The following is a 24347-nucleotide window of genomic DNA, read 5'->3' as shown; positions in this document are numbered from 1 at the left end:
ATAGTCCAAAAGTTTGGACCTGTTTTGAAAAAATATTTAAAGAGATATATATAAAAATATCAAACATAGAGACAAACGGTTGAAAGCATCAAAAAGAGAAGGTTTCAAAAGTTGTTTTTTATTTCCATCCATTCTACTTCTATCCTTACTTCCATTCTTTGTAACATTCATGTTACAAATAAGACACCAAAAAAAGGTATATTGGCTTGACATCCTCTGTGTCACCTAAAGTATGCATGTAGAAATTTTGTAGTAAGTTAAAAAAGCTTTAAAACCTTCTTTTTCAAATACTTTAAGCTGTTTGTTGCTCCATCTTTAACAGTTTTTTTAAATATTTTTTTAAAAACAGGTTCAGACTTCTGGACCATCCTGTATAATTTTTGTACTAGTACTTATAAACAAAAAGTGAAAACTTTGTGTTTGAAACCTTAGACAACAAATGCAATGGCAGTAACTACAACAATTCAAAAATAATATTGCTATAGATAAGTGAAAAAATTAAACCCTGATTTTTGTTTTACATTTCCCACATTGCACATCTTTCCGCCTTGGGAAAAATTTCCTGATGGAGTCTCATCACATTTCCTGTACAAGAAATTTATCTCTTCCCCACTTGGTATATTATTAACCACTATTATTGCAGATTTTTAATATTTTTTTAATGTTAAAGTTGTTAATCCTAGTCTGTTTGATACTTTAACCTTCATTCTTGGACAAAACAGATTACTTTTGTACATTTTCAATACTTATTGGGAAAAATCATGTAAAACACAAAATAAAAAAAAATGTGCCTTCACCCCTTGTTTTTGGAATTTTCAAGAAGGGTGACTTTCTCATATTTTCATTTGGATTATGTTGGAAAAGCTACAGAAACTTGATTCATATGCTGAAAATCAATGATTCGTGACTTATGTACAGTGGCAATTTCAGTACCTACAAAAATGCTTCAAGATCATGCCAGTTTTGGGAATTATGGGATACAAACCTTAAAAAGTTTAGAAATTACAGCTTCACAGTACTCGATTTGATAAATTTAAGTAAAATAGTATCACAATTTGATCACACAGCAAAGGTGTAATCAATAGATGATTTAATGGAATATTCTTCAGATGTAAGGGATAGAGATATAATGCAAAAATTCTAGGAACCATGCCTTGTTTTCATGAAGCATTAAATGTGTTAAAACTGTTTAAAAAACTATTGAATTTTCCCATAATAAAGCTGAAGCTAATTAAAACCATGACATTTTCAATTACTTTTTTGTGATGTTCTGGCATCAAGAGATTTCAACAAATTTTTATCAACATTTTGTTAAGGTACTTCCTTTTAAATGCTGTTGAAAAATTTAACTTTTGCTCCAAGATAATTCCTAATATATCTATTTATGTTTATCCATGACATTATAAAATTCTTAGAGAATACCTGAGGTAGTTAAACCTACAATATTTAATTTTTAGGCTGAAATTTTGGGGTTGCACTAGTCCAGGTATTTACACAAGCCCATTTAAAACAAATTTGTGATGTAGAATAAAGACAAAAATTGAAAGGAGCCCTCCCTAAAGGAGGAAGCTTTTTGATACCCACTTTAAAGAAATCCCTGTGAGTGATCACATGAGCTCAAACATTTTTTATTTTTCCGAAAGGAATGATTTCAGTGGGTCAGTGAGCTTGGATGAGGAAACAATATATTTTCCCTCTTTCTTATTATTATTATGTTCGTGGAATACAGAAGGAAGAACCCCTGCCTTAAACCAATAGAAATCTTGTGTTTTCAAACTTTTAATTTTGTTGTTTGTGAAAGATGACACTAACAAATCGTAATCCAAATTGAAAATGTTCTGTTATGTCTTTTCATGGTCATATCTATCTTTCATATCATATCTTCTTTTCATATGCCAAAGGGGCATCAAACCAATGTCTCGCATATGATGTATGTATTTCTACAGAAATATATAAATGTTTCTTCCAATATTTAATTTTTTACAAATACATTTTAAATTTTTAATATGCTTTTTAAGAGGAGAGTACCCCCTCTCCCACGTGTGAGTCTGTGATATTTTCGATTGAGCTTAAACTTTGTATGCTGGCATATTGTCTTTGTTTCAGCCCTTTGTTTAAATTTTTTAGCACTTCAATAATTTATTTCAAAGGTAAGTGCTATTTTTTTATTTGTTATATATTTTCTGACCCTTTGCTTCTATTTTTATTTTGGTCATCAGCAATCAGAATACCTTTGTATGATCATTTGAAATGAACTGTTATTTGGAAATTGGACATGTTTCCTAAATTTGATCGTTATCAATTTTACTCAGTTTGAATCAGTCCAATTTAGGGATCTAAAAATAATGATCATATGTTTTTTATATAAGATTATTGTAATTATTATATTTTATTATGATATAAATACATTCTCTCTCTTATAATATTAGGATGATTATTATGAAAATATCTGATTAGCCCATATCCCGATAGTTTCTTTGAAAATTTGGATTCCTCCATGAAAGTTTTGAAAAGAAATATGGTTGAACTGATTAATGACATAAAGATAAAACTGGCAAGCATGGGTAGGCAAAGAAAAATAACTGACATATTTATTTTGGAATATATTTTAATTTTAAAATAATATCTTTTTGTTACTTTATTTGATTGTATTTTTTGTAATAATATGTTTAGAAAAATTATAACATGTATGGTTTGGTTTGTGCTTTAGAGTGATCATTCATTGGAAGCAACTATGAGCAAGAGCAATAAATAAACCCCAGGCAGTCATCTGTATGTGCTAGCTACGTATTATAACTGGTTATTTATTACAAATTTGCTACAGTCAATAGAGCCTATGATGCAGGGGCGTAGCCAGAAATTTCGTTCGGGGGGGGGGGAACCAAAGTGACAGAACAATGGATTTGGCCATCTTTTTTCCTTTTTTCAGTCATTTTCTCACATTTCGGGGGGGGGGGACCAGACCCCCAAGTCCCCCCCCCGCTACGCCCTTGCTATGATGGCATAAACATAATATGCCTACTACTATCATTAATAATATAAGAATGATATGCTGTGCTTGGCTCAATGTTCACAAAAATATGTATAAAATTTGTCTCATAAGAAACATAAATATAATAATCCCTATATATTATCAGTAATATTATTCCTCCCTATTATCAGTAATATCCCTATTTTCAGGAGCAGCTTAAGTGAAGGTGCAAGGGGTGCGGTGCACCCAGGCAGCAGGTTGACATATAAAAATGTAACTAAAAATGCCTAATTTTAAAAGTTTTGACTTAAACGAGGGAAACAGAATTTTGTAAAGCTATGGTATTATGTTCATGTTTGGACATAAAATGAAAGTCATAATTGATAGCATGACCATATCCAGTTTGCTTTATTTTATTGACTGTTGAGTAGGCTTTTATTTTCAAAGATATGATAAGAGACAACCCTGAATCTCCATAAAACACATTGCATAAAGATATAGACCAAATGAAACCACAAAACTACAAACTTTCTGAACAAAAAAAAAGAGAAAAAGGATCATTTGATAGACTTTTATGAGCTACTTAGAATGGCATGCATAACTAGAGCATACTGTGTATCCTTTCTTCTAAGATTCACTCTGCCAATTATATGTGTAACCACATTTTTGTTTTTCATAAAACAATTACCAAAATATGCTGCAGATATAGCTGGTGAGCCTTTAAGTAAATAAATATGATGCTGCTGTCATATCCTGATTTTTTATGCTATGACATGGTGTAACAGGTCAAATTTAACCAATTGAACTTTAATAAAATTTTAACTTACAGAGAGTGCGTTTGGACCAGGTATTTTACCAAAACGAGTTTGTTTCCAGTTCTCCAGCATAAGCAATCCTGCATAAATTTTTCCAATTGTTAAGCTTCCTTCTCTTAAAACTGTGAACAAAAAGTATATATGTGATTAGATATATAAACTCCAAAAATTATATTTAAATTTGTATATTGATAGAATATATATATATATATATATATATATATATATATATATTTGAAGTAACTATGTAATATAGAACATTTTAATCTGACATGTAGAATGAAAATATAGAAATAATAAATAATTTTTTTAATAAGCATTGAAAGATGTTTAAAATGGAATGCCAACTAAAAACAATTTAAATGTGCAATCATTCTGATTTTTTTTATGCTAAACTGAAGAAATAATAACTGATTTTTAATAAACACTAGTTTTGAATTTGTTTACTATAGACTACATATTGAGAAACTAGTTTCAGCATGGAGAGTTGTCAAGTTGTTCATTTGAGCATTTCCAATGTACAATTTCTCTGATGTGAGTAAGAAGATAGAAAAATTCATTTTCCAATTTTAAAGTGGTGATAAGCGAAAGACTAAGATTTATGGAAAACTTCTTGGCAATGGCAAGATAAGTAAAAATATTGAATTTGTCTTATTTTATCATCATATTTAGACTTACCTCTGCATCATGGTTTGATGCATCTAAGGTTAGATAAACAAATTAGAAACACATTTTATGAAAACACAGAAATTATATGAGAAAAACTGATCATGATTATTAAACATATACTTTTTTGATGAGCAGAGAGAAAATGGTATTTGTGTTTTATATTTTTCTTTGCTTGCAATAAAATATTGTGTCAGTCATAGATTCATCTTTGGTCTTGTCTTCTTAATTTTTATTTTTAATGAAACGATCATTGTTGTTGTTTTGCACACACCAATGTTTCAAAAAAAAAAGGTTACCGCTCAGATTTTCTTGTGTCTTCCCCAAGAAAATTATGTGATTTCCCAGAAAGAGATACCTCACATTTTACGGTCATGTACATTACATTTATTCATATATTATATTTCAACTGATGTCAATTGATTTTTATGAACTATTATCCATTTTTGGTGAAACCAATACAGTTTCAGAGCATAGGCGTAAACTTGTATCCGGCCCATGGGCCCGAGCCCCCCCCCAACATTTCTGAAGACCCGGCTCAGCCCCCCCCAAAAATTCGTATGAATATGGTTTCCTCATTTTGCAATGATGAAAAAAAAATTTTAAACAAAAGTTGTCCTAATTATAAATTAGTTAATGGAAACAATCTACTCAAAATTTTAGTTCTTTTAAAAACTCTTGAATGGTCTTTGGCTTTCTTGTTCCATGAGCCATGACAATACGATTATCTCATTTCTTCCCTGCCGTTCAATCCCTCAAGGCACAGCTGAAATCACAGCACCCCTCCCCAATGAAAGAAACTTTCAGTGGAGAGGGGTCATTCTTGTTTGTCACTGCTACCGGGGGGGTAGGGGGGGCATGGCGCCGTCACGAAAACAAGCCCAAAGATGCATGGGGGGGGGGGTTGAAAATTGGAAAGCAATGATATTGAAACCGAAAAAAAAATACACTCTATGTAGAATAGGTGCCAGAACTTAGAGGTTGAGGCCATTTGAGCCCCCCGCAATAGATTTTCTACGGGGACTGAGCCCCCCCCCCCCCCAGTAATTACTGAAAAAACCATTGCAATGCATCCTCTCTCTCCTTCGTAAACGCTTGAGTCACATATATATGGGAGAACCTATAACTTTTAGCCCCCTCCCCCAATGTTTTCTTGAAAAATATTGGGAAAAAACAGTACATTCTAAATGTCCATTCATAACAGATCTTGAGGGCCGATGCCGAAATTTTTCGAGCCTCTTTACAACAAAATTTGACTGGGGGTGGGAGTAGAACATAGAATCAAATAAACGACAAGTGAATTATAATATTGATTTTAAAAAAAAGAAATAAAAAATGAATGATAATTTTTCAAAGGTTCAGGAGTCTCTCAACCAGAACCAAGAACCTCGACTTCTCAAGAACTTCAGAAGATTATGTTGATTTTATAGTTGATTGTTTATTGTATATTATGATCCGCCGTTGTCGAGTGTTGATTATATGAAAAAAAGAAATCCACCACACACACACACCCGTCCTCCGGGTACGCTTCAATATCTCTGAGTTGTGAAGCGGGGTGTGTCCGGTCTTCAAAGGTCTAAGGCGTAAGTCCAAGCCATAGGCGTAAACTTGTATCTGGCCCACGTGCCCAGGCCTCTCCAATAATTTTGAAGGACCGGCTCAGCCCCCCCCCCCCAAAAAAAAAATTTGCGTGGATACGGTTCCCATATTTGGCTCGGAAAAACACTTAATGATTAAAAAAATTGCCCCCCAAAAAAAGTTTAGTAAAAAAAAATCTCAAAATTTTATTTCAATACTTTTTTAAAATCTCAATCGACTTGTCCTTGACTTTTTTTTTGTAACAATTTGTAGTATTTTTCTCACGGTCAACGACGACACTCGATCTCCAATTATCATTCTCCCTCGATGCCAATCGTAGCTGCCCCGAAGGCATGCATGTCTGGGTGACATATGGAGACCATATGGGGTAGGTGCTTTGGCCCTTTCTTGTTCCCACTGTGGGAAAACTCAGAAGCATCTCTTCTTCTTTTCTTGAATGTGACCCTTGGGGAAAGAAGCTTCCAGGCGATGCAGCAAAGAAAGGTAAAAAAATAGACCGATAATGATTGAAACCGAAACAAGTAGCCTACACTCCGAGAGCCATATTTTACTTATCAGCCATATTTTACTTATCGAGTTCGAGAGCCCGGGCCGAAACATTTTTGACAAAATACTGTATAACTAATAACACAGAGATAAACAATAGCTAAATGAAATGCAGTAAAACCTAGATATAACGACTGAGGACAAAGAAAAAATATCGTTGTAGAGGGATTATTGTTATATCGAAAGGCAACATTATCATCACATGCCCTGAAATTTCTGTTGCTGTTGGCATCTTTTCGGAATCACGTTGTTAGTACCACCAAAAAAAAATACGCTTTTGAGTATTTATTCACCCCAAAAATAATTTAATTGATTAATAAAATTCATTTGGATGTATTGCCCCCATAAAGAGCTTAATCGCAATACGCCGTGGCATGGCCCTCGCATCCTGTCGCAGGGCGCCAAGACTGGGATCTTTGGCGGGTCCCTAGCCAGACTGATTCTCATGGTCCCTATATAGTACATTTACTGCGTGAAAAGTAAAAAAAGACAAGAATGACAAAAGCACCCACATGAAGAAAACATTGAAGATGCTGAAAGTTGCTGGTCGTCCCGAATATACGGGACTTAAGCGCGTACGCAGGAAAGAGAGGGTGCCATGGCCCCCACATCTTGGTGAAGGGCCCGAGGCTGGAATATTTGTCGGGTCTCCCGAACCAGATTTTTCATGGCCCTCTGTAGAGGGCCTTACTTACTAACCGAAACGGCGACCCAGTCCTTATTTAGAAATTCTTCGGAATATGGACTGGGTCTCCATTTCGGTTAGAGAGTAAATAAAGCTCTTTATAGTGAATTTATAGCATGAAAAATAAAAAAAATGATAATTATCCCAGGCCCTGCCAGCCCTATGTGGGACCATGTCAACCCATGTGGGAGCCATGGAGGTTGCATTGCATTGTTTTTCAGAAATTATTGGGGAGGGGGGGGGGCTCAGTTCCCTCATAAAATTTATTGGGAGAGCCTCCTCAAATGGCTCCGTCTGCCCACGGAACAGGAAAAATAAATTTCAAATAATTAAGTCTTATTTGAATATCAGTATTTCATGAGTCATTGCAGAAAAATAACGTGCGGTGTGTGTTGTTTCCTGTGATGTTTCCACAAAAACTTTTGGTTCTGGGCTGCAATTTTGAGAGGGCAGCAAATTTTAGGGGAAACAAAAGCTATCTTTCAAAGTCATCGATTTTTACACTGTGGAGGTAATGTAAAACTACATTTGTTTCAGCCCCCCAACTCGACAGCAATAATCTAGGCTCTTAGTTACGGCCCTGTCCGCAGCACCCAGAAAGTGTTGCAACAAACAGATTGGGAATCACAGCCCTATAAAAATTTTACAGTACAATATGCTGTACATTCAATATAATTAATCTGCAAAGTATCTCTCAGCAGTGGGCCCCCACGTCATCGAACAAGGGTTCTGGATTGAGATGTTTTGTGGATATCAGGCAGTGCCGTCTTAACACAAGGGCTCACCCGGGCACGACCCGGGGGCCTCACAAAAATGAGATCTCGTTGAAATCTCAAGAGTTTGCCTGATGGTATCAGGGCAGGATTTCCCAATCCCCCCCCCATTTGTTGTGAATTTATATGGTAAAAACTGGAAAAAAATTGCTCCCGAGACTTCAGTCAGGAGCTCTGTGCGACCTTCCTTCATGGGACCTCTGGGAATCATTCATATACAGTGAGACCTCGGTATAACTTCAACCACTTGTTGGTCAGTGAATTTTCCTAGCTGTGAATTTTCCAGCGGTGAATTGTTGTCGGTGAATTTTCCGGACACGGGCAAAACATTTACTCATTAGTAAATCACCCCGTTAATGAAGTCATATTTATTTGGTCCTCAGGTGTGACGTTATAACGAGGTCTGTCTGGTGATGAAATGGTGTCAGACTCGGAAAAGCGGTTTGTTGCAAGGAGCGGAGCACCCCCAGATTCAGAAATAAAAATTTGTTATAAGCATAAATTTGTAATTGTTTCCGTAAATATTGAACACACATGGCCCCTAGGCTGGGATCTTTTGCGGGCCCATTATGGTGAATTTATAGCGTGAAAAAAAAATGATGCGAATCGTCCCAGGCCCCAGGGCTGGAGTCCTGTCAGCCCCACCCTTGTGAGGGCCATGATTGAATAAGGGAAGAATGAAAAATATGTGTTTGCCGTCTGTGCATATTGAATTCCCCCCCCCCCCAAAACTATTGCTTGTCGATATATCTCGCCGATAAAGAGGCATTTCCCCCCCCCCCACCACTCTTTCTCGAAATTTTCGGTTGTGTGGAGGCTTTCTTGCTTTGCCCCAGGGATACAGTGGGTGCATCAATAGAACAGGGGATCCAGACATGTTTTTTACATTTGTGCTACTCTCCAGAGGCCAAGCCGCATAACTTCAAAGTAGAATAACTGGTGAGTGATTGGGAATTTCCGATATTTATGACCAGCCGCCAAATCCAAATCGAGAAAAATTTATGGCAGGGCCTATCTGTTTGCAGACATCTGCTGCCCTCAAAATGGGAACCATTGGGGAACTCGTATGAAGAAAAAGACGTGTATGTTTTGTGTGGAATGTATGTATGTGTCAGTAGGGAAGATTTTGACGACCAGACGCAAAACACCTAAAAATCTCTAGCAGTCCAATTATAACGATGGAGGACGTATTAACCTGTTCTCAGAAATGAACGAGGAAAATGACATGTGCATGGCAAATGTGAGCGACTAATGAGTGAAGCTGAATATATTGTTTTGAATCGGTCATCAAGGTGCACATGAGTGGTGATGTACCGTACAGTTTTCTTTGCATGCAGTGAATTACGTTGCGAGTGTAGTATTGTTCATTTATTCAAATATAAATTTTTCATACGAATTTAGAGAAAAATTTTCAAATTTTATAGTAGAAAAAAATTGCAAAAAAAAGTTATGCAATTTACATGAGCATCTATTGTGAATATACCTAAATGAGTGTTTCGCCCATAATTGAACAATCTCCTGCTCTACAGCTGAATTTTGTGGTGAGTTACAATGTAGAATTTTTTTATATCGTTACTTTTTTTTCTGGCTAACAAAATACAAAATTCGGTCATAACATATAATTACACTAAAATATTAACAAAACGTGCTAATAAATACGTGTTACATCAATGTAAGTCAGCACAAATAAATTTAAATGTATGGCAAGATTTTCATTTCCCACTGTGAATGGAAACTATGCAAAATTATTCTATGACATTCAATATCAAAAGACCTTTCGATTAATTTTGTGATCAATTATATTTTCCAATGATGTTTGCAGTTGCTGATAAAACGCGCTTCGTTCATATGTACCTATGTATTTTGACTTCTGTGCGTTATTAATACAGCACCAAAAAGGAAAAACGTTCTAACAGTTCATTAAAACCGTAAGATAATAATGAATTCAACTCATAAGTTCATTAAAAGGGTTTTAAATTAATTAATCTCTTAAAAGTGTTTTAATTAATTAATAAATTTGTTTGTGTGAATGTTTTTAATTAATTAATTAATTTGCACCGAATTAAAAAGTATTGGTTATTTATTAATTATTTATTACCTTATGAACGAGTAAATTATTGCAGACCGGGCCGTAGACTCATAGAATTTATATTCATCGGGTCACAGTGTGAAAAAGGTTTAGAAACACTGTTTTAGGAGGATTTTTGGGAACTCATATTATGTCTAGGCCTGCTCATCTCACTACTTTCTTGGGATGAATGCCATGCCCCCAAGGGTGGTGTTGACAGGGCTCCAGCTCGAGGCAATAACAATTACTCGATGCGTGGCCCACTATTTAGAGGGCTAAGAAGGGTGGAGAGGGTACAAATTCTATTATTGTGTTTTATTTTTTACATCATAAATTTATTGAACGGGAGGGGGGGAGGAAAATTTTTAATCTAGAAACCAACCAAAAATCCCAGCTTGTGAGTCGCCAACTTTTAAATTTTTTTGCTGATTTAAAATGATGATTGACCACAGATCAGTGTTGTCTTAACGCATGGGCCCAATCGGGCACGGCCCGGGAGCCTCAACAGAACAGCGGCCTCACAAAAATTACAACTGTTTGATATTTTCGGAATTTGCCAGGTAGGGCCTCAAAAAAATCACTTGGCTTGGGCGCTCACAATGCTCTTAAGACGGCCCTGCCAGAGATATGGATAAAAAGTTTAACTAACAAGCAATACGTCTAAACACGTGAACCGAAGGTTTAAAATCAACTGTTCTTAATTAGGGATCCTTGGAGGCCAGGCCGCAACTAGGGGGGTGTAGGTGGATCTGGGGCGCCGGGCTAGAGGGGGCGCAAATTCCACTCTTCAACATTATGAGGAGGTGCCAAAATGCGTGGTTGCCCCGTGCTGATCAAGTACCTATTTAGTTGCGGCGTTCGTAGTATAGGTCAGCCGTTCTAAACATTTGGAAGCCCGTGGCCTGGTAAATATCTTTTGTGTAAGTGGAAGGCCCAGCTTCGCAATGCAAATATAAGCCAATGATAGTCATTTTTAAGATAAATCTAAAAAAATGGTACTACCTGGGTACTACCTTCCCGCTTTCATAACGAAGTTAATTTGTGATTTATCTCGAAAAGGTTGCAACGTAAATAGACGATAATGGTATCGTCTATTAGCAATTTCAAAGACAAATCTGATGACACCAATATCATTATGTCAGTAGCGACAATGCTGTGTGTATTGTTTATAAAAGTTTTCTCCGACACGGTCCCGCCCCTTCACAGGGGCAATGGCTAAAATTGGCTAAATTCGATAGAGCCTGGTCTGCGTATTCTGTTTGAAAGAAAGAAAGTACCGACAATGAGATTAGACATATCTTTTGTGTAAGTGGAAGGCCCAGCTTCGCAATGCAAATATAAGCCAATGATAGTCATTTTTAAGATAAATCTAAAAAAATGGTACTACCTGGGTACTACCTTCCCGCTTTCATAACGAAGTTAATTTGTGATTTATCTCGAAAAGGTTGCAACGTAAATAGACGATAATGGTATCGTCTATTAGCAATTTCAAAGACAAATCTGATGACACCAATATCATTATGTCAGTAGCGACAATGCTGTGTGTATTGTTTATAAAAGTTTTCTCCGACACGGTCCCGCCCCTTCACAGGGGCAATGGCTAAAATTGGCTAAATTCGATAGAGCCTGGTCTGCGTATTCTGTTTGAAAGAAAGAAAGTACCGACAATGAGATTCAAGGCACAAAGAAAGTGTTCATATCGAAACTTACGGCCTTGTCCACGACATGCAGCCTACCACAATTTTTTTCCACAGAAATAGAAACCAATGATATATTTTGAATTAAAACCATTAAATTCTTTAAAAAAGGGCTATGGCTGGAGAAGGAGAGGGGTCATTTTCAAAAAAATTCAGTAAAACGACTTTCGCATTTATACGACGTCTTGACCCGTACGAGCGTACAGACCTCGTTTATATGACGCGTCGTATAAACGAGGTTTCGTTATACTGATACTGAGGCCCCCCCCAACATTTTTAATAACTTTACGCCTATGTTTCAGAGTGATTTATTCATGATACAGAATTCTCATGAAGTGTGTGACATAAATCTCAGTTTTATGCCAGGAAAATAAATAATGTGTCAGGAAAATAAATGTGATTGATTCAGAAACAATAGGCTACAACAAGCTGTTTCATTTATTTTAACACATTTATTTTACACCAAATATACAGGGTGGACCAAAGCTCCATGACACATATTAAAATTAATACATAAAATTAACCACTTCATGTATTATACTTTAGTTTGCAGTAAAATGCTTATCATAGGCAAGACTTTTTTTTGGACAGTAAAAAAAATAGTTAAAACTTTATGTGCAGATGTCTTTGCCCCATTTTTAGTTGAATAACTTTAAACACCTTAAGTCACAAGGCATACAAATGATCAAGATTATACCACAATTTCATGTTAGCAAATGTTAGTAGAATCAAGTATTATTAAGATGTGGCTCAAACTACAGATGTTATACCATAAATTGCTATTTATATAGAATCTGTGGATTATATTTCAAAAAGCATCTGTGTTTTTCAGTGCGCGTTATAGACTACTGCTTTTTCTGAAAGTAACAATAAAAATAAATAATATTTAATTTTAAAAATAATCTTCAGAAAATATTTTTTTAAAGATATACAAGATATAATAGAAAGATTGACATTATTTTTAAAAAAAGTGACAAACCTTCCCTTTGTTAACCCTTAGATGCACAAAGTGGGTCATTTTTATCAGAGGAAATACTTTTTAAGATGGGGGGGAAAGTCTGCATCTAAGGGTTAAGATTTCAGGTGGTCAGATCATTACTAGAAGGGTAACCCCAAGATCATTCACCTCCTTAATTTCTGCATTAACAGATAGTTGAAGAGTACAATTACAAAAATGTTGGAGAAATGGATGTAAAATGGCAAGAATACTTTTCCAAAAGGTGGATGAATGTGTCATACATTGCATGTGATTGAGTAAAAGAACTGCTCATGAACTGAACCATTCCCATTCATTTATGAATTATGTGATGGAGGGGATCTCACAGGAGGGATTTTTTCCCCTCTAAACCTAATGAATTTTGCCTGTGCAGATTGTTTGCCAATACAGATTATAGAAAGTCTTTCTTCTCAAAGAAGCAAAATTAGCATGCACAGATTATAGTAGAAAAATTTTCCTTACACATTTGAATATGGTAGTGGAGGGAAAGAAAGTTTCCAAATACAGTGAAACTTCCCTAGATGGCCACCTCTATTCCACGGTCAACTTCCCTTTGAGGACAGCTTTTTTTTTGTGGACAAGTTCCAATACTGGCAATACGGACTGTAGACATAATACAAAACCACCCCCATTCCGTGCCCACCTCTGCATGCGGTTGGAAGTCAACCTATTCACAGCTACTTCCTTATTAATAAGGGTTGAAAAAAACAAGTTTTTTGTTTTCTTTTAAATGCATTAAGACCAAATGAATAACCTTCCTTTTGTATAACCTCTTTGTACAACCTTTTAATGTTTAGCCTAAGTACCTTTTTGGAACAATCAGATTTCCTGTTCATGTGTGATACTATCAGGTTGGGAAAATTTGTGAATATATACAGTAGTTAGTATAGCATTAATCTTTGTAAATATAAATTTGACAAAGATTAATGCTATATATTTGATCCTAGCTGATAAGAGAATGTAAAAATGTGCCCCCGGCAGGGGAATGGCAAGGTAAAAAAGACAATAAGTGATAGAAAAACTAAAAATTCTGCTACTGAGAATCTGCTACAAATAATAAGTGATAGAAAAACTAAAAAATCTGCTACTGAGAATCGGGGGCAAGGACTATTCCTCCATAGATATGTTGAAAAGCCTAGGTTTAAAAATTGAAATAAAATTGTGAAGGAAAAATGGCACAATCAAAAATTATTAACTTGAAATGAAAATTTGTATTCAAAATTGGTTATAATGATATGGAAGATTTCATAAAATTTTGTTGTTTAACCAAGATGTCATTACAACCGACATCTACCTTTTCAAGAGCTTTTTTTTTTAAAAAATATATAATTATATGCAATTAAATATCTGCATGAAGTTGTAATTTCATTATGATGAAGGTGACCATATTTGATTAAGAATGTAGGCCTAACAATCTTTTTACATTATTAGACATCAATAGAGCAACAAACAAGTGTTGCCTCAATGTAATGAACTCTGACTCTAGGAATTACTTAGGAAAATATGTGTTAAAAACGACGCAAAGACAGTGAAAAATGTGTTGTTATATCTGAGGTCTTTGCATTTACATCAAGGTTATAAGCAAAAATTATTAAGAATGGACTGACAATGGAATTCTCAATGGGAATCAGGCCAGACTGCTAATTATGGACATTATAGCCGAGGTGTCATTACATCTGAAGTCATTATGATCGAGTTTGAGTGCATATGTATTTGTTTTTAGGGTATTGTAAGTAAATTGAGCAAAAGAATTTTTGTGACATTGAAAACCGTTATTTTGACATGCCCAACTGAAATGTTATTTCCTGTCTACCATAGTACGACTTCTATTTGGCAGTCACCTCCCCAAACAGCCAATATTTAATGGAACGCTGAGTAGCTGTCTTAGAGAAATTTCTCACTTTATTTATATGTACTGTAATTTCTGTTGTCAAATTTTTACTGCTTTTGTTTACATTTTTTATGATGCAGCGCCATCTATGTGAGAAATTTTTAAAAAAATATTTCATTCTAAAAAAAAATCTTGATCAAGAATGTTGACAATCATTTTACTGCAAACCACATTATCAATACCAATAGATTGATTTTATATTATTTTTTTTAAATGTGTCAAGGACTTGGCCCACCTTGTGTATATATATATTTTATTATGGTATTGAAAAACTAAAAGAAACACTTAAATTACAGTAAACCTTTAAAACGTAAATCATAAAAATCAAAAGAATTTTTTTTTTTCTAATGTTAACCTATCCATCTTTTTTTCTAAGTTTTTTTAATTCTTGTTGTAATTTCTTTAACTTTGAGTTACTGTATTTAGGTATAATTGATATTCACATTTGTTCATGAACACTATTTTCAAATATTTTCTTTTAGCTCCTTGTTGGGTGACTTGTCTCTTGTAGTGTTTGTATTTGTATATACAACAGATAATATGATGAAACAAAATCACAGAATTATTACTTTTTGGAATGGTTTTTTTTTTCTTCTTTCACACCATGTTTCATTTTACCTATGGACCCATAAAAGATATTTAACAAAAACACGAAACTTAAGTGAAATTAATTTATAGAGAACTTTACCATCATTTGGGGGAATAAGTGAGTTCAACTGTTTCTTTGCTTGCAAAGGCCATAGTTTCTTCACAGTTTCTCTAAGCTCTTCATCTGCTATATCCATTTCCTCAGCTAAAATATAAATGAAACATTATAGCAAAACCATTTGAAAATAGCTCAAATGAGATGAAATTATTAATTCCCAGAGCAATTAATTGCTTGAATAATGTTCAGTTATGAAAATATTAATCATATTTTGTGCCTCTTGTCAGAATTACATTATTTTATTTATTTCAGAGTATTTTTTCACCAGCAGCTTTCAACATACTATCAAATAGCAGAGAGAATGATGACCTCTTAATTAAGTGCAATTATACTTTGCCAAAGTACTGAAAAATACTTGGATTAGCAACAAATAATATTCACTGAGCATATTCCTTTCATCATCTGGCTTGCCCTAAAATTTGTCATGTAGGCCGGATCATGAACATATTATAAATGAAATAAAATTAAAAATTTCACTGAAAAATATCTGAGATATTGTTATTCTTCCGCAATTTACTATTCAATATCAATCAATAGGCATTCAAACAATTATCAAATTATTACTTGCTTCAAACTTATAGAAAAATCTATCGACCAAACATAATTAACTTAATATGGCCGAGAGCAAATCATATCAATTTCACATTAGTTAAAGTAAATGATTTATTTGCCACACACACAGGGAAAAAGGACTTACCAAGAACCAGTCATACTAATGCTCCCTTGTGGCCATGAGTCAGGCCAAAGGACAGTGAAAACTACTTTTTTATTAGTAAAGGTATCCCCTGCTCAAAAACATGAGTATTAAAAAAGACCACAAGATTTTACACAAGACAAATTTTTTTTTGCAAAGTGAGAGCGACACTTTTTTTAAACAATTATGTAGTTCATAATGTAGTTTTCATAGTTTATGTAGCTCAAAATGGAAATGATGACCGTGATCCTGTTTGTTTAATTGTTTATTATGTTTACTTTTGACAGGATGAGTGTCAGTTATTTTACCATGATGTGAATGATAGATAATTTTGAAATGAAACTATGTTTTCGTGAAATTAAAAGGCCAAAGAGTGCAATGTGTATGAAAAATTGGTAAGCAAAGACATTGTGACATAGTAAAAGTAAAAAAGTGCTGTTCTCTCTGAGTAAAATGCACTTAATTCTTTCTATGCAATCACTGAGATATTGTAATATAAAATATTCAAATATTCACGAATATTCGAATTGAAAAAATGACAACCACAACAAATTCATTGAACATCAGATTTTTGAATGTTGGAGCATGGTGTTCTTTGTTAGCATGCTGGGAAAAGTAAAGTTTATCAAGGATCACTGAATACATTAAAAAGACCGTTATCATTAGGTATGAATCAGATAAACGTTTTCAAGATTTTGTCAAGTCTATCTCATTTGTAAGCCTCTCTCCTTAAACATTTGATTTAACACAAGATATACAGAAGACTGGATGTTGTGAAGATATTTATTATTTGAGATGTTAATTTTTTAAGGAAGGAAAAAACTCATCTCTGCCTCTACCGGGAGTCGAACCCGGGTCCCTCGATTGCCGGACGAGTGCTCTGTCCACTAAGCTACAGAGGAGATAGAGATTTTCCTTCGCTAGAAGGAAAATTCCTTTTTTTTCCCCCTTCCTTAAAAAAAAACAAAAAACTAACATCTCAAATAATAAATATCTTCACAACATCCAGTCTTCTGTATATCTTGTATTAACAAGTGGAGAGCGACGTTCATGTCATATATATAGCCATCTGGTGGCTCGTCGTCCATGAGCTATTAGCTGATCGGTTTCACCGTCCATTGCACGGTTCCGTTCGGCATATATATGCTCTAGCGAAGGAAAATCTCTATCTCCTCTGTAGCTTAGTGGTCAGAGCACTCGTCCGGCAATCGAGAGACCCGGTAGAGGCAGAGATGAGTTTTTTCCTTCCTTAAAAAATTAACATCTCAAATAATAAATATCTTCACAACATCCAGTCTTCTGTATATCTTGTATTAACAAGTGGAGAGCGACATTCATGTCATATTTGATTTAACATTTAATTCACAGGGTTTTTAATACTTTATTGCCCTCATGATTTTTTTTTTTAATTTCCTTACCTGCTCATTTTTTTATTTGCAAATCCTTTTCTTACTTTCTTGATCCAATTAACAATTTTTTTTTGCTTTTTTTGGGTATTTCACAAGATTGTTGAAAAACTTATGGAATATATCATAAAATTCTTGCATTTGAATGCACATCGTGTTCTGATTTAAATTCTTATAATTTTTTGTGCTGCTTATTCCAATATTCCAATTTACACACCTGACTGAGAACTTCATAGTTCAACTTTATATTTTCATTCAACTTATCAAATTTTGAGAGAAATTCTGATTTAAAAGCTGCAGTATATCCATGAGAATGAAATGCATATGCTTAGTGTATCTGACAAGTTTAATAAATGAATACTACTGTAGAGAGTGAAAGCAAACATGAAGCTTGAACCATTTGATTTAAGCTGGTAAAGCAGAAATGTCATTGAAATACAGAGAACAAAGAAGATTTAAACCAACAGATTCAATCAGTTCTTGGCGTTATCATATTTATGAATTACTTACAATCTTACACAGAACTATCTCATATTTTCCAGATGCTGGTCTTTTTTTTTTTGGTATGCCAGCTAATGTGGGTGGGTGGAATATAGTAATGATAGGAGAAAAATACAAAGTAATAGGATAACCGATCAATAGATGTTAATAGCAAGTATAATGGTCAGTCAATCAAGTAAATAAATACACCAGTTTGTTTGATATCACATATATAGTTCATAGACTTTATATATAGGTACACATAAGTAAATTTATTACCTATAGTAGGAGGTACTCTCCACTTATATATGATTACAGTATTGATGGTCAATTACTTCTAAGGCTAGATCGTGTGAATGATTTAGTTGTAATATTTCAGTTTTTTTTCATTTAACCAACATATTAACTATATTGCATCTAAAGCATCCAGAAGTCTTGGTTTTATAATTTGTAATAGTAAGCTTTTCACAATGCTGACACTATCTCATTACTTTTCAATTACTGTGTTCGATCTGTTTTGGAATACTGTAGCATAATTTGGAATCCACATTGCTTATTTAATATAGTTAAAATTGAACATGTTCAAAATAGGTTTTTACGCTATGTGTATTTTAAGAGAAACATCACTCATATAATTATTACTTACCAAACGAAATACTTCGCTCATCATTCAGTTATGATTCACTTGAAACTCACCGTCTCCAGACAATTATTAGATTTTTTTTAAATTCTTCACTTTGATATTGATGCACCTGATATTCTAAACCTTATTACTTTTTATTGCCCATGAATCAATCTTAGATGCCGTAATCTTTTTTATGTTCCTCCATATTGTTCTAATGTTTTGAAAAATTCTCCATTGTACCAATTTCTAAGATACAGAAATACTGATGATGTATATTTTTAAATTTTCATTTTGTATATACATATGTTTTTATCTTTATCTTGTATTCACATATGCAAACTGTAACTGGGCTTCTGCCTGTAGTTTGTATTCATAAATAAATAAATAAGCAGGGCCATTTTAAGAAAATCATGGGCCAAGTGATTTTTTTGAGGCCCTACCTGGAAAATTCTTGATAAATTCAACTACTACTCGTTTTTCTGAGACCCCTCTTCTCTTGAGGGGCACATGCGGTAAGACAGCACTGTATGTAAGGAGATGGCGAGTAACAGGATATGCATTGAATGAATCTCTAATCCTTTTGTGCTGTGCGTCTTGTGTAAAACATTGTTTGAATTAGACATGAAGTTTGATTAAATGCTTTGCAAACAGAAATTTGATTTCTTTGCACTGAAATTTGTTGTCCCATTTCATCTACCAACATGTTCAAAGTAAGAAATTAATCTACATTTTTTTTTTACTTCTGATCATGAAGTATGCTGTTGCTAGTATTGTCCATTTATGTGCCTCTAATTCCTATCGAGGTAGTACTTGAAAAAGCTTAATACTGAGCAATTTTGAGAAAAATATTCAGAAAGTAATCATGCCCTTTCTTAATCCTCTTCACGTACAAGCTTTCAGCAACAAATTTGGATTATCTATATTTGACGAATAGGCAATAAATCCGGTAACCTTGTCTTAACCTAACCATGTGTTAAAAAATGGACGAAGAATGGGAAAGAAACAGAAGAAAAGGAAGGAAAACTACCCCAGTAGCTCAACGACATAATACAATAACTGGACCATATCCTGAAAATTGGTATGTCAGAGGAAAATCAGACATTGTAACTATAAGATAGGGGCCATTCAAGTATTTCTTAAGTAGATTTTTAGACATTTTTGACCCCCCCCCCCCCTGTCAGCAAAATTTCGTCAGCAGCTTAGAATATTTCATATCTTCAAAAAAGGTGATTGATGATGTAAGCAACCTTCAACCCCCCCCCCTTGTCATCAAAAGTCAGCAAATCCAAAACCCCCTCCCCCCTCGATGCTGATGTAATACTTGAATGACCCCATAGGGCAAGATTGTCCTATATTGTGCAAACTATTTATGCTATTAATTAATTAAGTCTTCAATTTTTCAGTCGATTATACATATTTGATTCCATGTTAATAATTTTTGTTTTGAAGAAAAGCAGTTTGGAACAATAAATTATTTTAGTATAGTTTCAAATGCATATATATATAGATCTATATCAGATTCACGATATAGACCTGTGTCTCTCAAGATGGATTTATTGTAGGAGATATAGATCTATACTGTGAATCTGACTTAGACTCTACGTAGGAACAACAAAGATTAGTATAGATCTGTGTTGCCATGACATTGACTGATATAGAACTGTGTATGATGACATCAAGAGACCAGGTATGAATCTATGAATGTGATGAGCATTAACATTTAACATTCATTTAAAAAATTTGAATCATTTCAGGAATTGATATCATTTAGATAATTTCAGTGCCTTGGTGATTTATTAAGCAATAGTATCCTAAATCCATAAAAACCTGTACACAATCATTGATCGTCATTTATTGATACACGGGTACGTGAATAATCATGAATAATAAGAATTCAAAGAGTTCTTTGAGAGGAAAATGCCCTCAAATTAAAATTTCCAGAAAATTTGCAGTAGAGTGTGCAATTTTTTTTGAATGGAAACAAACTTTTGAATGTACAATTGTTTATAGATTTTAGGTACACATAAGCAGGGCCATTTTAAGAACATCACGGGGCCGCTGGGCCAAGTGATTTTTTTGAGGCCCTACCTGGAAAAACATATCAAATTTTGGTTTTAATAGGATAAAATGTGTTGATATATCAAAACATTTTATCAATTATAATTGAATCCATATTATTGTGTATATTTTATATCAAAGATTAGAGGATTAGTGAAATCAGACAATGATTGATAAAGATGCAGTGAATTCTTTGAGATGAATTGAACTAAAAAAAAGAATTTTAAAGTGTTTTTTTATTTTTGCAAATTATAAACAATGCAAACAATTATTTGCATCTATTATAGTTTTTCAAAGATAGAAAAATGAAGTTGACATCATTACCCCTAAATTTTTGAAAACTGGGTTCAAATTCGGCCCTGGAAAGCTGAACTCACTTGTTTTTATATTATTTCTGAAATGGCACCGCCTGTGGTCCAAAAATCATCAAAGTACTTGCATACATAGATTTACATTATATTCAAATTTATGTCTCCTAAGATAGATCGATATCAGATCACAATATATAGATCTATTTATCTCTGACTATGCCTTTTTTAGCCAGAACGATATCATGGCCCAATATTGATCTCTATTTGAAACTGAAATTTTATGACGTACATTTATATTTTCGTGCTACTGGGGTAGGAAAAGAAAAACAGTATAATAGAGAAGAGAATATAAAGTATTTTATGACATGAATGTCGCTCTCCACTTGTTAATACAAGATATACAGAAGACTGGATGTTGTGAAGATATTTATTATTTGAGATGTTGATTTTTTAAGGAAGGAAAAAACTCATCTCTGCCTCTACCGGGAGTCGAACCCGGGTCCCTCGATTGCCGGACGAGTGCTCTGACCACTAAGCTACAGAGGAGATAGAGATTTCCCTTCGCTAGAGCGTATATATGCCGAACGGAACCGTGCAATGGACGGTGAAACCGATCAGCTACTAGCTCATGGACGACGAGCCACCAGTGGGCTATATATATGACATGAATGTCGCTCTCCACTTGTTAATACAAGATATACAGAAGACTGGATGTTGTGAAGATATTTATTATTTGAGATGTTGATTTTTTAAGGAAGGAAAAAACTCATCTCTGCCTCTACCGGGAGTCGAACCCGGGTCCCTCGATTGCCGGACGAGTGCTCTGACCACTAAGCTACAGAGGAGATAGAGATTTCCCTTCGCTAGAGCATATATATGCCGAACGGAACCGTGCAATGGACGGTGAAACCGATCAGCTAATAGCTCATGGACGACGAGCCACCAGCGGGCTATATATATGACATGAATGTCGCTCTCCACTTGTTAATACAAGATATACAGAAGACTGGATGTTGTGAAGATATTTATTATTTGAGATGTTGATTTTTTAAGGAAGGAATAAATATCTTCACAACATCCAGTCTTCTGTATATCTTGTATTAACAAGTGGAGAGCGACATTCATGTCATATATATAGCCCGCTGGTGGCTCGTCGTCCATGAGCTATTAGCTGATCGGTTTCACCGTCCATTGCACGGTTCCGTTCGGCATATATACGCTCTAGCGAAGGGAAATCTCTATCTCCTCTGTAGCTTAGTGGTCAGAGCACTCGTCCGGCAATCGAGGGACCCGGGTTCGACTCCCGGTAGAGGCAGAGATGAGTTTTTTCCTTCCTTAAAAAATCAACATCTCAAATAATAAATATCTTCACAACATCCAGTCTTCTGTATATCTTGTATAAAGTATTTTACTTTTTACTCTTTTTTACTATTTTTTTACTCTTTTCACACTCACCCTACATGTTCTTACATGTATATAGAAAAAATGATACATTATATATGTGGGGGAAAAATCACTTACAGGAGTATAGAAAAAAACAGGGAGGAAAGAAAACAACTTTGGTTCATAGGGTTACAATAAAACTTCCCAAAGGTGAGGAGAGAAGAAAAAAGAAAACACAAAACTGGATTAAATTTATTCCACTGGCACTTGGACAAAATATTTCATCTGTGATCGTAAAGGGGTTAAGAAACTACAATGCATGAAAAGGAAGGCATTCCCCTCATAGTTTGAAAACAAATTATCTAAGCTATCTATGTTTATTATGAGGCAATCAACTCAATCAGGCCATTTTAGATCAAAATTCATTCTGATAACTATTCAACAGCCTAAATGGAATGCTGTTCATGTCATACTCATGATGATATTTACTATTCTGAAATGATTTTTGAACTAAAATTCATTTATTTAGTTATTTCAAGTATGATAAAATTAATGAATCAATTTGCTTTTATTAAAAGTTTTCTGCATAAGTAATGCAATTGCAATGAAACATGATAGAAAAATAACAAAAAAGGTACATTACAGTACACATTAACTCATACCTGGTCTCATCTTGATACTCAAATTTTCCCTTATTAGAGCAAATAATGTAGTAGTAAACTTCACTTTTCCGTCTTCAGTCAGTGGCATGTTCATTCGAATCAATTTCTGAAATTAAACATTTATTTTGATTTTTCACTACAATGTTCAATAATAAAATCTTTATGTTTAAGAAATTAAAACATTTAAATGAAAAATAATTTTTTTTTAATGAATAGAATTTATAAGTTCAATTATTTAAAATTCTGGGAAGGGAAAGCCGTACCTTGTAAGCTAATCGATATGGACATTTATTTCCAAATCCTAGAGGAGGGTCCATGTTTCTCAGCATATCATACATCTCAGAATAATGAATGGAACCACTGAAAAGTACAACATACATTTAGTTAAGCATAAACAAATAAGAAAAAATTTAGTTACAATAGGCTTACACAGAATTTTCTCGAGGGGGGTTTACTTTTTTTTCCCTGCAAAATAACACTATAATCTTGGCTTAAGGGAAGTTAGAACCCCAAAACCCCCCTTTTGCGTATGCTAATGTAGTTATATTCAACAAAATATTTTAATATTGCTCTCATGAATATTTTTAAAATCATATAAGGTAGATCCACTCTACACCAAAGCTCTATATTTTGAGAAACTCGAAACTATATATTCAAGTGAAAAGCCTAATTATATATTCAAGTTTCATTCTTTGAATATATATTCCATATGTTATAATCTAACTATATATTTAAGAAAAAAATCTTCTACTTATACTCCGTATTTACTATATAATACTAAAAATACTCTGTATTTACTATATAATACTAAAAATACTCCGTATTTACTATATAATACTAAAAATACTCCGTATTTACTATATAATACTAAAAATACTCCATATTTACTATATAATACTAAAAATACTCCGTATTTACTATACCAAAGTTTAGTAGCAATGCATGTTCATCTTTGTCTTGAAGTATTTTATTTAAACCTCTCTATCTCAAAGGTATAACCATGATGATGGGAAAAGAAAACACAAAACACAAAAATCTTCCTTTCTTCCAAAGGAACTAAGGCTTTCTTAGGCTAAGAAAAAACAAAATATATATGTGACAGAATTGCTATCCATAATGGTGATGAATACTTTCACTTCTTTGTATATGAAACATAGAAAATAGAAAAAAGATAAGAATAATATTGGGTAAAATATAAACATTAAAGGGGCTGGGACACAGATAAGAGTCAAGAATTATAATTCAACTTTCAAGTGAAAAGAATTCATAGCCGCCACAGTGTCACTTGTAGTCATGAGTAAATGCTGTTCATTT

At 34.0% G+C, this 24347-nt stretch overlaps 1 protein-coding gene across 1 annotated transcript in view; it reads right to left on the bottom strand.

The window, feature by feature from the left end:
- The window catches only part of LOC149065463 (voltage-dependent calcium channel type A subunit alpha-1-like), a 426448-nt gene that overhangs the window by 41523 nt on the left and 360578 nt on the right, over positions 1 to 24347 (bottom strand). Inside the window, exons 36-39 of the mRNA XM_089253992.1 lie at positions 23297 to 23393; positions 23034 to 23139; positions 15397 to 15501; positions 3799 to 3908 (exon numbers count right to left, since the gene is read on the bottom strand). Of these exons, the coding sequence (XP_089110118.1) occupies positions 3799 to 3908; positions 15397 to 15501; positions 23034 to 23139; positions 23297 to 23393 (418 nt within the window). The remainder of the gene's footprint in view (positions 1 to 3798; positions 3909 to 15396; positions 15502 to 23033; positions 23140 to 23296; positions 23394 to 24347) is intronic.

Source organism: Pholcus phalangioides, unplaced genomic scaffold, assembly GCF_987345545.1.
Source record: "Pholcus phalangioides strain wild (caught in Gottingen) unplaced genomic scaffold, Ppha-v1.0 ptg000039l_1, whole genome shotgun sequence".
NCBI lineage: Eukaryota > Metazoa > Arthropoda > Arachnida > Araneae > Pholcidae > Pholcus > Pholcus phalangioides.
The sequence above is the reverse complement of the archived record's forward strand: the minus strand, read 5'-3'. Positions and strand labels throughout refer to the sequence as shown.